General features: G+C 40.4%; 1 protein-coding gene across 1 annotated transcript; it reads right to left on the bottom strand.

The window, feature by feature from the left end:
- Nucleotides 1-614: 614 nt before the first annotated feature.
- Nucleotides 615-11,244, bottom strand: LOC105226890 (uncharacterized). The gene is made up of 9 exons (XM_011206012.4): nt 11,084-11,244; nt 8,930-9,067; nt 7,661-8,795; nt 7,430-7,586; nt 3,430-3,499; nt 3,164-3,292; nt 1,607-2,150; nt 910-1,548; nt 615-840 (listed from the first exon to the last, which is right to left on the bottom strand). The coding sequence occupies exons 1-9, from the start codon at nt 11,134-11,136 to the stop codon at nt 688-690; spliced, it is 3,018 nt and encodes a 1,005-aa protein (XP_011204314.2). The 5' UTR covers nt 11,137-11,244; the 3' UTR covers nt 615-687.
- Nucleotides 11,245-15,314: the final 4,070 nt, after the last annotated feature.

Below are 15,314 nucleotides of genomic sequence, written 5' to 3'. Positions count from 1 at the left end.
TGTGGAATGGAATTTTTGTTCTTGGCTGCCGGGCATATACATATAAGAGAGTGCCTGCCCACTCTGCAGAGGGCCACTAATTGGTAGTGATGTTTGATCTTATGATCATGTTACTATGACATCATGTGATTTATTGATGGGGCAAGAAATTTTCGTTCTTGGCTACCAGTCATATATAAGAAAGTGTCTGCCACGTTGCGGAGGGCCACTAATTGGTAGTGATGTGTCATCATATGACATGTTATTGTGACATCATATGATTTTTTGATGTGACATGATATTTTTGTTCCTGTCTGCCGTGCATTTATAAGAAAGTGCCTGCCACGGTGCAAGAGGTCTTGTAATTGTTATAACAGCATGTGATTTGTCGATGTGACATGCAATTTTTATTCGTGACTACAAAGTTTTCTACTTGGCTGCCCAAGGTGTAGAGGGCCACTAAATGATAGTGATGTGTAATCATATGATGTTACTATGACATCATATGATGTGCTGGTGTTACTGGGTGATGGATATATACATACATATAAGTAAGTATAAAGGGAAATCGGAGCTGGTGGCCATTAATAAGGTATGACTATGTTTAGTGTATTTTGATATCTATTTTCTGTTGGCAACTCTTAAATATGTATATATTTTACATTTATTCTGATTACTTTATATTTACAAAATTCTTGCATTTTACGTTTAGTTTTCTTCCAAATATTTAACATCGTTCTGCAGATCCTTTATCTCCTTCAATATGCTCTTTGTCATTTGACCCTCTGGTGTCTCAGGCGGTTCGTAAAGTAGCATGCGTACCGATTCGCGTAGCATCATTTCAACACGTTTAAGGTGTTCCTAAGCGAAAATAATTAAATGTAATGAATACACAAACGTTTAGCAATTTCTTGCAACACTCCAACTTACCACCAACTCCGTCTTCTGTAGCTCCTTCTGGTCGTAACGCATTCGATGTAGCTCCGCAAGTGTATTCGCCATTTCGTAGAGCACAATGGCTTTCAGACGTGAAATACCTGGTAAAATTATTTGCAACACACTAAAAATATCCTGACAGAGACGCACTTTGCGTTCATATACCCGACGGCCGGGCTGTAGTGCAAAGTTCTGCAGTATCGAGCGCAAAATAGCCGCTATATTCTGTTTTATATCCAACAAAAGATAGTGATTGGGATGAAAGAAGCGTGTGAGTTTCGAAAGCAGTAGTTCATAACGTGTGATATCTTCTTTTGCGTGAAACATTTCTTCTTTGGCACGTTCGATTAGTTGTTGTACAGTGTCTGGCGTTAGGGTGTGTTCACACTCCTGACACTTCCACGTCCATAACTGCTTGGCGGACCCACTTTTCGTTGATTTTTGTAACTGTATCGCTTCTGGTGTTGGATCCTTTTTTATCTTGACAATGAATCCAGTACGTTTGTTCTCAGCACAACGTGCACACATAAAACTGCTCATATGTGAGCCCAACTCGGTGGGATCCTCACAACGCTCACATTTACAGTCGAAATACTTGCCCTCCTTTAGCAGATGACGCCGCTCATCGGTGCCCTGGCACAAAGAGATTAATAAAATATAGCAAACGAACTCGATAACAGCGGAAACATACCAACAGCACATTCGTATAACAGTTATATAACAGTTCTCCCTGCGTCACGTCACGCGTAGTGAATACTTTCATCAGATAGTTTTCATCGTTACTAATCTGTACATTGGCTACACAACTGTGCGCCATAAGCGCCGTACGTGGATACAGGCCGCGCAGCTGACCTTCATCGGGCGCACGTATCTCAAAGCAGTTTACATCAATAATGCCTAAGAATTTTTGAAGCAGCATTTCGTCGACACTCTGACCGTCCTTCAGATGTTTTGTCAAGCCCGCTTGGAGCACGGGTTGTACGATGTTCTTTTGCAATTCTTGCCATATTTCACTGCCACGCCGCTCTTCCAAATGCGATTCCATTTGTAGCAACTGTTCGTAGTATGAAGCATTTTCCGGGTCCTCACGCAGCAGCAGACATTTCAGCAGTCCATAAGTATTCGGATTTTCTTTAAGTAATTCAATGCGTAAATCTTTCATGTCGGCAAGCAAACGGCAGTCGTATTCATTGTGAGATGCACAATTGTCGCAGAGCGCAAAGACACGGCAGGTGCTATGAAAAATGTAGTAGTTATTAATGGTTTATAATGAGATTTTTTAACTTGATTTAGTGATATATTCATAACTAAAATGGTTTAACAATAAGCCCCATATGTGTGATGTAACGGGTGATCCGAGTAGATGTTCTTTTTTCAATAGCCTTTTTTGACAAATCGCGACTGACGTATGGAACGACTGGGCGGATTTTACGTCGGGATCTTATATTGAAACCATACAAAATATAGCTTCTGCAAGAATTGATCCGCTCGACCTTGCCAAGCGACATCGTATTGCTCTGTGGGCTCTTGAAAAGTTCCAAGAAGATCCAACGTTTTGTAGCCAAATTTTGTCCAGGGATAAGGCTCATTTCTGGGCCAATGAATATGTAAACAAGCAAAATTGCTGCATTTGGGACGAAGAGCAACCTGAAGAGATTCAAAAACTGCCATTTCATCCAGGAAAAACAACGGTTTGTTGTGGTTTGTGGGCCGGTAGAATCATCGGTACATATTTCTTCAAAAATTATGCCGATGAGAACGTAACCATCAATGGCGACGCCCCATGATTTGGTTTAAAAAAGACGGCGTCACTTTTCACACATCGAGAGAAAACTTCGGTGAGCAGATAATTTCATCATTGGGGCCGGTCGAATGACAACCAAGATCACGTGAAATCACTCCGTTAGACTTTTTCCTGTGTTGATACGTAAAGTCTAAACTCTTTGCGGACAATCTCACTTCGATTGAGGCCTTGGAGTAAAATATTATAATTAAATACGATTTCGACACCTGAAGAGGCGGTTGATGCATTCAGATCGCATGTTTTGGAGATATCTCAATCAGAGTGACAAAAGTGCTTCGACAATTGTTTTAAAAGTATGCAAAAGTGTATATATCTCAATGGAGAATACTTGAAAAACTACAAAACGATTTTCGATGATTAATATTTGTTTTTATGCTTCGATCTCGAAATATAAAAGGCAACCCACGTATTCAAATCGGTTTTATAGAATATTCTTGCTATTACCTGCAAAATTGTGTCGTTAATTTCAGGCAATTTGAGCAACGTCGCTCGCCGCTCAAAGCCAGCAACAATATCGGCTGTTCTAGCAAAAAAGTCTCGCCGGCTTTGATGTCCACAGCTGCTGTAACATATCTACACACAAAATATGAATTATTAGTCATTAGTGTGTACAACAATGCTGCTGATATATGGTAACAAGTCAAAAATAGAAAACAGGCACACGGGAAAACAATGTACGCAAAAATTTGAAAAGGATTTCAGCAACATACCTTCCCAACTCGTCGTTGCTCTCGATTTTGCACTTTTTAGCAAACACATCCATTGTAAATTTAGTCGATAATTATTATAGTTAGAGATTTTTAGTTATACATGCATTAAAAATATATTTTTTTACATTACACAACGCTTCGAGTTACATTATATGTGCTTCAAAACCATTTACCGTTGTTTTTTTTAATTCACTTTTACCGTAAGATTTTTGTAAAGAAATATTTTTTTTTTTTTATAAATTTTGTTAGTTAAGTTTTAAACTTGATGTTTAAGAAAATAATTAACTTTACATTTGAACACCGCTTGGATTATTTTCGAACTTTTCGCGTTTGCGAGTCGAGTAAATGTCAACTAATGACACAAGTAATGCATCCGTCGAATGCAATTTGTACACGCCGTCGTAAATTTAATTTTAAAGATGCATTTCTAGTCGGCGAGCTAACAATACAGGAACATATATACATTTTATTTATTTGTATGTATTTATTCGCGTATATTTTACAATTAGAGCAGGGCATTAAACAACAAATGTAACACCGACAATACGAAAGGCACATTGGGAGAACAATGCCAAAAAATAGAGAACATGAAACGCATTATAAAAGAGTGCCCTATTTCTGCACAGTCACTCGGTTGCGTCACAACACGCTGCCTCAGGTTCTTATCAAAGAACAGTTGCATTTATAAATATGTGCTTTATCCTTCTGGTGGTTATATCCGAGTAAGCAACAGCGCGCCAGTCGTTTCTACTTTTCACAAGGTGGCGCTAATTGGAGATTCCAAGCGAAGCCAGATCCTTCTCCACCTGGTCCTTACAACGGAGTGTAGATCTTCCTCTTCCTCTGCTTCCCCCAGCAAGTACTACCGCGAATACTTTCAGAGCTGAAGTGTTTTCGTTCATTCGGACGTAGACGCTGTCTTTTAATTCGCTGCACTATGTCAAAATCGTCGTATATCTCATACAGCTCATCGTTCCATCGGATGCAATATTCGCCGTGGCCAACGCGCAAAGGGCCATAATTCTTTCGCAAAACTTTTCTCTCGAAAACTCGCAACGTTGACTCACCAGATGTTGTCATCGTCCATGTCTTTGCACCATATAGCAGATGCTAATGAAATCTCGCGGAAAGCTGGCTGTTAGCTGCTTCTACAAGTATAAAAGAAAAGCAAGCACGGTGCCTGGCCAGTACTAGGTTGACGCTCACCCCAAGATGTGATGTGATTTAACAGTCATAATGTTATCTCGCGGGAAGCTGGCTGAGATTTAACAGTCATACTGTAATCTCGCGGGAAGCTGGCTGCTAGCTGCTTATATAAAAGAAATGCAGGCACGGTGCCTGGCCAATGCTTGGGTGACACTTAAGCCGCGATGTGATGTGATTTAACAGTCATAATGTTATCTCGGGGGAAGCTGGCTGAGATTTAACAGTCATAATGTAATCTCGCTGGATGCTGGCTGTTAGCTGCTTTTATAAAAGAAATGCAGGCACGGTGTCTGGCCAGTGCTTGGGTGACGCTCACCCCAAGATGTGATGTGATTTAACAGTCATAATGTTATCTCGCGGGAAGCTGGCTGAGATTTAACAGTCATAATGTAATCACGCTGGGCGCTGGCTGTTAGCTGCTTCTATAAAAGAAAAGCAGGCACGGTGCCTGGCCAGTGCTAGGGTGACGCTCAAGCCACGATGTGATGTGATTTAACAGTCATAATGTAATCTCTCGGCAAGCTGGCTGTGATTTAACAGTCATAATGTAATCCCGCGGGAAGCTGGCTGTTAGCTGCTTCTATAAAAGAAATGCAGGCACGGTGCCTGGCCAGTGCTTGGGTGACGCTTGCACCGCGGTGTGATGTGATTTAACAGTCATAATGTAATCTCTCGGCAAGCTGGCTGTGATTTAACAGTCATAATGTAATCCCGCGGGAAGCTGGCTGTTAGCTGCTTCTATAAAAGAAATGCAGGCACGGTGCCTGGCCAGTGCTAGGGTGACGCTCAAGCCGCGATGTGATGTGATTTAACAGTCATAATGTTATCTCGTGGGAAGCTGGCTGTGATTTAACAGGCATAATGTAATCTCGCTGGAAGCTGGCTAGTAGCTGCTTCTATAAAAGAAATGCAGGCACGGTGCCTGGCCAGTGCTTGGGTGACGCTTGCACCGCGGTGTGATGTGATTTAACAGTCATAATGTAATCTCTCGGCAAGCTGGCTGTGATTTAACAGTCATAATGTAATCCCGCGGGAAGCTGGCTGTTAGCTGCTTCTATAAAAGAAATGCAGGCACGGTGCCTGGTCAGTGCTTGGGTGACGCTCAAGCCGCGACGTGATGTGATTTAACAGTCATAATGTTATCTCGTGGGAAGCTGGCTGTGATTTAACAGTCATAATGTAATCTCGCTGGAAGCTGGCTGTGATTTAACAGTCATAATGTAATCTCGCTGGAAGCTGGCTAGTAGCTGCTTCTATAAAAGAAATGCAGGCACGGTGCCTGGCCAGTGCTTGGGTGACGCTCAAGCCGCAATGTGAATTGATTTAACAGTCATAATGTTATCTTGCGGGAAGCTGGCTGTGATTTAACAGTCATAATGTAATCTCAAGGGAAGCTGGCTGTTAGCTGCTTCTATAAAAGAAATGAAGACACGGTGCCTGGCCAGTGCTAGGTTGACGCTCACCCCACGATGTGATGTGATTTAACAGTCATAATGTTATCTCGCGGGATGCTGGCTGTGATTTAACAGTCATAATGTAATCTCAAGGGAAGCTGGCTGTTAGCTGCTTCTATAAAAGAAATGCAAGCGCGGTGCCTGGCCAGTGCTAGGGTGACGCTCATGCCGCGATGTGATGTGATTTAACAGTCATAATGTTATCTCGCGGGAAGCTGGCTGAGATTTAACAGTCATTATGTTATCTCGCGGGAAGGTGGCTGTTCTTCTTCTCCTTTACTGGCCTAGAAATAGCTTACGCGTTTATAGCCGAGGAAAGGACTATAAATCTTCCGCAGAACCTTTCTCGACTCAAGGGATGTTGCCACAGTTCATGTCTCTGCATCATATAGCTGGACGAGAATTGTGAGTGACATATAGAGTTTTGTTTTTGTTCGTCGAGAGAGGACTTTACTTCTCAATTGCTTACTTAATCCGAAGTAGCACCTGTTGGCAAGAGTTATTCTGCGAACGGCGTGAATCGATTTTCCACGGTCTTCGTTCACAGTCTCAATTATAGCTGCTATATTTTCTTCACTGTCTGCTGGACGGGGTCTATTCAGTCCAATATTAATAATAAAATAATAAATGCTTGATTTCAAGATGGGTGATGGTGTTTCGATAGGTACGTGAATTTTTGCAATAAAGTTGAACGATTTGTAAAGTAAGTGTTTCCATAGAGAAATGCCACGACTCACGTGAGATCTGTCAAAAAACAGCTATTGATAAAAGTACCTCTACTTAGATCACCCGTTATTTTAATGTTTGATGTATGTATATGTCGAACCAGTGTGAGGATCCATAGGTCACATGTCGGACTGAGAGTCGTACAAAAATGTAAGGTTCCATTTCGTGTGGCTATTTCTATTTCGGGTTTTGCTTGCTCGGTACTCCTCCCACGGACTGACGGAATCAAGCACAAAAATGACGTCGAATCCTAACCTAACTGTGAGCAACTAAGATTGCTGAAAGCGGTCTTAAAACGGCAAACGAACTTTGTCCTGTTCCATGCTGCCTACTGCCGATGAAAGCTCTAAGCTTCAATAAACGAGATATTTTTTGATATCTTCCAAAAGAAACTAAAATTTAGTAAATTATTTTCTGATATTTCAGCTGAACTCACAGTCAGTCAACTGAATGGAACGGTATTTTACAAAATTTATGAAAAACTGTATCTAACTCCTCTGATACCTCGATATCTAAGTTTACTTAAACAAAACAACATCAATTGTTGCTCGAAAACTATATTAGTTATCAATTCTAACATATTTGTTTTTAACACTACATAATATTTTAGGCACAACTGCGCTTGGAATTAAGCTGTCTTAAATTTTCATCGATACGTTTCTGCTCCATGGCTATACGGCTCACTAAATGTCCTTCCGGCGAATTGCTTGGTTCGAAACGTAGCATCTCTTTAGCTTTTGCTGCAATGTCACGTGCGTCCTCCAATTTTTCCTATGTAACATGAAAACAATATATCAGCGTATACAATTTTCGCCAAAGCCACTCAAATATGTCACCAAGCTCACCTGAAAAATCAATGCTGCATTTTCCGCCTCCTTGTCCTCAAAAACCAACTCCGCGTGTTCCATATAAGATAAGAGGTATTCATACAACGCAATGCCATACAACTTAGAGACACCTGGCAGAACGGCACGCACCAAAGGCAAAATTTCCTCGCACAACTCCAATTTGCGCTCCAACAAGTCTTTACCCGGTATACACATGGGATTCATGAGTACAGCACGCAGTATGGATGCAATATTCTGTTTGATCTCCACCAACACAAAATGGTTTTGATGAAAATGTGCGCTGTACTTCGCCAGCAAGTTTTCATATGCCAACAGCTCACTGTTGGCCTCCAACAAAGATTCGCCGACATCGACCAGCAATTGTTTCACCGCATCCGTCGCCATCGTAGCCGCACAGTTGGTGCATTTCCATTCACCATCATCCTTACCGTCACGCATGGGCGCCAGGCACACCACAAAGCCGTTCGCACATTTCGAACACTTCAACGAGCTCATATGTGTGCCGAGCTCCAGTGGGTCACTGCAGCGCGCACACGCGCATTCGATGCCCTTCGTCAAGCGCAGTTCATGCTGTCGCTGACTGGTGCCCATTAGCGGATTTGTATATGTATTGTAGATGATGTCGCCGGCATGTATACGCACCGATGCGTACAATATCAAACGGAAGGATTCGTCGAAGGTAACCACCGTATTGGGTACACAGTTGTGCGGTAGTTGTGCGCCGCACACGTACACCCCTTTCAAGGTGTTGCCGTCGCTGGCGGTCACTTCGAAAGCATTGGCGTCGATGCGCCAACACAGCGTGTGCAATAATTCGTGAGTGACCTTGACGCGCTTGAAAGCACGCGCTATGCCCGACTGTAGTAACGGTGTGACGATTTGTGAATCTTGCTCCTGCCATGCATCGCTATCGACCACGTTGGCGCCTGGTGTCGCGCTCAACGCTGCGCACTGTTCGCTACAAGCTGGATTCTCCATGAGTAACAATAATTTGAGTATGCCGAAAATGGCGTAATTTTCTACGAGCAGATTTTTGGAAATCTCAGCGCCGGCAGCGCCCTCGCAGAAGAAATCACAGTCGAAGCTATTGTGTGTGGTGCAATCGATGCAAAGCGGAAAGAACTCGCACTTTCTATAAACAAATGTTTTGTGTATTAGTATGATGTGGGTGTGAGGTTAGGGATTGTGTTAAGTACGTGTTAAGTTAAAAGTTGAAAACATATTAGCAGGTCACATGGCTATTGTTGTTGTAGCGTGTAAATTTACTTGCACATTACGAAGGAGTCCTGCAGACATTGACTGCATTTCATCTGTTCACACTCCCAAAAGGGGGCCACAAGCAGCGGCTGCTCCTCCAAAATAACATCGCCAGGCGAAAGCTCAGCGGTAGCCACCAGGTGTCGGCTGGAAGTGAAAAATGTTGGAAAAAATTAAAAAGTGGTAATAACATTAATGCAGTAAATCGTAAATAGAGCTCTTCTTTCCGCTGCTGATTCGACTTGGTTTGTACAAAAAGTATTCCCGGGTTACGTATATTCGATTTTCTATAGTTTTGCTGGTACTAATATCTATTACTTAAACTGACAAGGTCAACCAATTTGAATGTTTTGTTAATTTTTTACAGATGTTTTGCTTGAACGCGTTTCGGTTCGTCTTCGTTTTTTGCTTACTTTCAACCAAAAGCAGCGTCGCGTTGACAGAAAGAAATTAAGAAATTTTAGACTCAGTCCGCGACGACCCAGATCTGCTCCAGAGGCTCATAACTGGTTGCGAATCATAAGTTTATGGTTCAACGAAAACTCATCTTCTCAGCTGAGGCCCATTTCTGGCTTAATGGCTTCATCAACTAACAAAATTGACGCTATTGGGCTGAGTGAAGTCATCGTAGGGTTCAGGAAACGCATTTCATCTTCAAAAAGTGACCCTTTGTTGCGGATTGTAGTAAGGCAACATCAACAGGTCTTATTTCTTTCAAAAAGCGGCAGGGAATGCAGTTACCATCAATAACGAGCGTTAAACACTATATTGGCTGACTTTTTCCAAGAATTTGATGAAACCGATGCGGACGATCTAAGTACAAAGCCTTCAAAAAAGCCTTTAAATATTAAAAAAGTGAAGGATATGGTGCTTGAAAATCGTCAGGCAAGTGTCAGAGAGATGACAAGAGAGCTCGACATCTTTCCCGAATCTATTCGAATGGTTTTGATGCATATTTTGAGTATGAAACACGTTCTTGCTGATAAAGCTGATTTTTTTTTCAAAAAAAGTATCGTAAACACATCTCTTCGGACATGCTTGATCGTGCGAATTCCAATCCCACATTCATGGGAACATTATAATTGCCGATTAGACATGCGTTTATGAGTTTGACATGCAAACAAGTCAAGAATCATCGGTATGGAGGGAAAGAAACGTGCCGAAACCAAAAAACCACGCCAAAGCCGCTCAAAAATCAAGGTGATGCTCATTGCTTTTTTCCAATTTTCGTAGTTAGGTGCGTCATGAATTGGTTCCGAAGGAACAGATGGTCATTAAGGAGTTATATATGGCGTATTGAGGCATTTGCGTGAGAGCAACCGTCGAAAAGGGCCGAAATTGTGGAAGAACAATTCATGGATTTTACACAATGATAATGCACCATCGCATCGAGCCACAATCGTGACCATATTTAAAACCAAAAACGCAATGATTCACCTGCGTATTCACCTGATTTGGCTTGGTATGATTTTTTCTTGATCTTTAGACTGAAATCGCCGTTCCGTGGAACACAAAATTCGCTGAAGGAACTGACGACCATCCCTAAAATTGCTTATGAGAACTGCCTCAAGGACTGGGAAAAATCGTTGGCATATTTGTATTACAGCTTGTGGGGATTACTTTGAAAGCGAAAAAATAGTTATTGGTGAATAATTAAAAATTTTGCGTTTTATTTACACTTTTCTGGTACTTTTATGTCACAATTTATATTTTACATAACAAATGTTACTTGTAATTGTTTTATTAATAAAAGTTTATAAATGTATAATATATAATTTAGATAATTTCTCTTCACTAAAGATATTTTGCAGATAATTTTTAATAACGGAATTTGATTTTTTTTATTATATTTATTTTTTATTTATTTTCCTTTATTTTTATTTATTATATTTTTAATATTATAGAGCCTAAAAAATTATTTATTTATTTTAACATATTTTTCTAGCTAAAAAAATATTAAAAGTTTTTAAATTTGTTTTTTTTTTATTTTAAAATTTTTCATTCTTAAAAAATTTGTATAACTTAATTAAACACCTCGTGTTTGAATAAATATTAAAAAATTATGCTATAATTTTATTTTTATTTAATTTTATTATGTTGGAATTTAACTTTGACTTGCTTGACTTAAATTAACACTTTCTGCAAACAAACGTACTAACAAACCTTGGAGTACTAGAATTTTTCACAATCTTCACTTTTTCACTTAAACTTTGCATTTCAGCATAGAAATCTTAAATGCCTAACGTGCTTTACGTATTGTGTGTGCCAACCGGCAATCGCTTCGTAATTGAGCAATAAAAAATCGGCAAGAAGCAGACACTAACTACAACAGAAGCCAAAAAGTCTGGGTACCAAGTGCCCTACAATGGCATATAAGGGTTAATTACCGTTATGAAAAATCGTATTAAGTTCTTTTTTAATCATTTAATTATTATTATTTTTACTAATATGAAATATGTTTAGTTGTTCTTGCTTTCAAATTTAGTAAATTAAATATACAAAACTTGTTAATAGACCCGATACCAAATTGTTTTGGGAAAATTTCTGCTGCTTGTGAGGTGTCTGTAGGGTACTACATAGGCATCCATGCACTCGATAGCAATAAATAGCTACTCCTCGTCTAGTTTATTTGAAAAGAAAAACATTTACACTATACTAATTGAAAGCATGAAAACTACCTTACAACGACCTTGCCAACTGTTGGCGAACGCTTCAAATTAAGCCCCAGAAATCCCCAATATTTATTAAAATGAAGGGAAAATATTAAAAGTCATTTAGATAAGATAACTTTCCAGAGCAGATGAGATAAAATGATACTATAATAATAAAATTTACATCGAACGCTCTTTCCGAGTTCTAAACCTGCGAAGTTGTCGAAACGACAATTGAGTCTACGTAACAGAAATGGAACTGGAAAAAGATCGTCAACTAGACGGCATTACTGATAATGACATCTTTTACTTATATGTATGTGTCACTAAAGCACAGAACATTCTCCGTGGATTTGGTGAAAGGCCTGATTTTTTCCACCCCAGCTGCCTAATTTCTCTTAAATTGGCGTATTGGAAGCGGTGGAATATGTCCATTCTCATCCAGCTGTACCACCGCATAAATAACGTTCCAGCCCTACATCATCTTTCGTGTATGCTCTGCAATCCACCGAATCCACTTATCGCATTTTTGGAAGATGCGATCTTAAGAGTAGGTGCCCTGTGAATACCCCAACAATGTTACAAACATCCCTTTTGCCTAGAAGTAGGAACTTTTTGGTCTGTCCACCATTAACACTACCCCTATATTTCTTGTATTCCAAGACCTGAGGCGTTCCTCTAGGATCCATTCTTTCAAACAACCCTTGAAGAAGCTGATTGGACTGGGGCAGCTGAAGGTAATTCAATTAATTTCATTCATTTCTTTTTATTTCCTTCTATTCGTATATTAATGGGTAACCAGATGTTTATGGATTTGCTGGTTAGAGCGGCAGCCCACTTGGCACCTTCTGTTACGCCCCCGATTTCGGCCTGAAAGACTGCTGCCTTCTGTGTACGGATTACTATAGAAGAAACCAGCACCTGCGCCTGCCTGTCCCCCTTTGATCCAGTAGAGAATATATAGATTTCGCCATTGGACTCGTCGATTACAGAGTCATTTTTCCAATCTTCTCTACTGAGGAATGAAAACAATGTGTTTAGTTCCTCGTGAATCACATTTTCTCGGTCACAGTGCCACCGTAACTCGAGTTCATTAATAAGGTCGAGTATGATACCATGACTGTCGCGCCGTGAAGTGGTGTGATTAAACAGTCATGAGGTGATCTCACGGTAACCTAACTGTTAGCTGGCTCTATAAAAGAAACGCAGGCACAGCGCCTGGCCAGTGCTTAGGTGACTGTCGCGCCTCGAAGTGGTGTGACTTAACAGTCATGAAGTGATCTCACGATAACCTAGCAGTGAGCTGGCTCTATAAAAGAAACGCAGGCACCGTGCCTGGCCAGTGCTTAGGTGACTGTCGCGCCATGAAGTGGTGTGACTTAACAGTCATGAGGTGATCTCACGGTAACCTATCTGTTAGCTGGCTCTATAAAAGAAACGCAGGCACCGTGCCTGGCCAGTGCTTAGGTGACTTTCGCGCCGTGAAGTGGTGTGATTTAGCAGTCATGAGGTGACCTCACGGTATCCTAACTGTTAGCTGGTTCTATAAAAGAAAGGCAGGCACCGTGCCTGGCCAGTGCTTTGGTGACTGTCGCGCCGTGAAGTGGTGTGACTTAACAGTCATGAGGTGATCTCACGGTAACCTATCTGTTAGCTGGCTCTATAAAACAAACGCAGGCACCGTGCCTGGCGAGTGCTTTGGTGACTGTCGCGCCGTGAAGTGATGTGATTTAACAGTCATGTGGTGACCTCACGCTAAGCTGGATGTTAACTGGTTCTGGCCGTAAGCATTGCTTCATACTTTACTTCTATGTCTATTGACCGAATGTCGAGAATAACTTCCAGAGTTATGGTAATATTCATTCCATCAAAAAATTCCTAGCAAAACTACTTTCGGAATGCTTTCTGCATGCCTTGTGTAGCAGACGACCTTGAAGTTCTTCCTATCTAGGAGAAGTAATAATTGATTGATCAAGGTCAAGAGGGATACGATGCCTCCTTGCTCGGTGCCGCAAAAAATCTGGTGAGCGATTTTTATAAGAAGAACGTGAGTTGAGGAATTGTATAATTGTATATAGCACAGTGTAATCAGATGGCAACACTGTAAACTAATTACTTGCAGATCATGTGCGAAAGAAACCGATTTGTGCGTTAATTCAAAATTATTTTTAAATACAAAACAATCCTAAATATACATACATATATACATATTTGCATGTATGTATGTATATTTAACTCATTGTGTTGCGCATCGCTAAATTTTGTCTTAATGTGATTATGTTATGTATTTATACATTTTGTTGTTTTTGTTTTTTTTTTTGCAGTAAGCAGGCAATTCTTAAAGGGATATTTTTAGTTTTCGAAAGCAAGCGAAAATTGTCTGCCTTCCTGAGCACACTCACATTTACATCGCACTTGGGCAGCTCTGCTTTTACGTATGTATATACATACATATATACATATGTATATATACATATGTATATATGTATGTAAGTGAAAATGTGTGGTTGAGTGTTGTATATACTTGTGCTTGTTTATAAGTCTACATATGAACACATATATATGTATGTATGTTTATGTTTATATATATTTAAAATTTAAAAACTAAATTGTTGCTATTTGTTGTTGCTGTATTTCTTTAAATTTAATTTCGATGTCAACGTACGATTTATCACGCTCGAATGGGCAATAATAATGAAATATTTAGTATTTTGTAAAATAAATTAGCGTTGGAATGGTGTTTGTGTAATGATGGACACTAAGGAAATCGTTGTTATTGTTTTTTTTTGTCCTATACATTTTTCAACTCTCCGTTCTTCAGCAAAATAATCGCAAACCTGTGTACTGTCACAATCGCGCGTTTTTGGAGACACCTAAAGCGTTGCTTGGTTTGGTGTGATATCCGAATGTGACGCCATCTTTAAAAATGCTTTACGAGTATTTACTGTGTACACCATACCAGCCCGCCATCATTAATAACTGTTACAGAATGGCCGTCAGCGTATACTGCGTTGTTGTTGTTGCGAATTGTTAGTCAGCATAAATGTAATTTATCACCTGACAATACATGTAAAAAATTCTTGATAAAATCTTGTAGACTACCCAGGACCTTGTTGTTATTTCTAGTGTCTATCCACGCGGTATATGCTATCATCTCCATCAGTCCTTGGCCGGATAAAATATCCGGATTCGTACCGATTTCGTAGACCCGCCTATCGCGGGTACAGGATCTTACGATGTTATTATTGTTGTAACGGGTACCTAATCCTCGTTAGGATGGTAAGGATTAGCTAAGTGGTTGTCGACGTCATCCAACGGAGGTCCCAAGAAAAGTGCTGTTTTGTCATGGCAGGACATACATATGTATATTGGATATGTCGCGGTCAATTCTGGATAAGTAAGAGTTTTTTAACCTGCTTCAGTATCTAGAACGAAGCCTCGTCTGCCTTTCACTGCATCCAGGTGACCATATTGGTGCGGCATAGTTAAGGATCGGCCGGCCAATTGCCTTGTAAGTTGCTAATAAATAACGTTTCTTTGCCCTTTCCCATGTGCTGCCAGCTAGCGACTTGAGGATATTGTTGCGGCTCTATTCTTTGGTGTTAATCGCGGTCGTACGAGGAGTGAAGGAGTACACACTGTCAAAAGTCACACTCTTACGACGGTCGGACGACAGTCTCTTGACAAAAGCTGTATCCGCCATGATAGCAGATCTTATAGGTTCATCAAAAATACCAAAAAGG

Source organism: Bactrocera dorsalis, chromosome 3 (genome assembly GCF_023373825.1).
Source record: "Bactrocera dorsalis isolate Fly_Bdor chromosome 3, ASM2337382v1, whole genome shotgun sequence".
In the NCBI taxonomy this organism is placed as follows: domain Eukaryota; kingdom Metazoa; phylum Arthropoda; class Insecta; order Diptera; family Tephritidae; genus Bactrocera; species Bactrocera dorsalis.
The sequence above is the reverse complement of the archived record's forward strand: the minus strand, read 5'-3'. Positions and strand labels throughout refer to the sequence as shown.

Coding starts and splice junctions, on each gene's coding strand:
- LOC105226890 (XM_011206012.4), bottom strand. CDS start 11,136: ATGCAAAGTTTAAGTGAAAAAGTGAAGATTGTGAAAAATTCTAGTACT. Junction 2,151..3,163: donor TTAACGACACAATTTTGCAG/GTAATAGCAAGA, acceptor CATTTTTCATAG/CACCTGCCGTGTCTTTGCGC. Junction 1,549..1,606: donor GTTATACGAATGTGCTGTTG/GTATGTTTCCGC, acceptor TCTTTGTGCCAG/GGCACCGATGAGCGGCGTCA.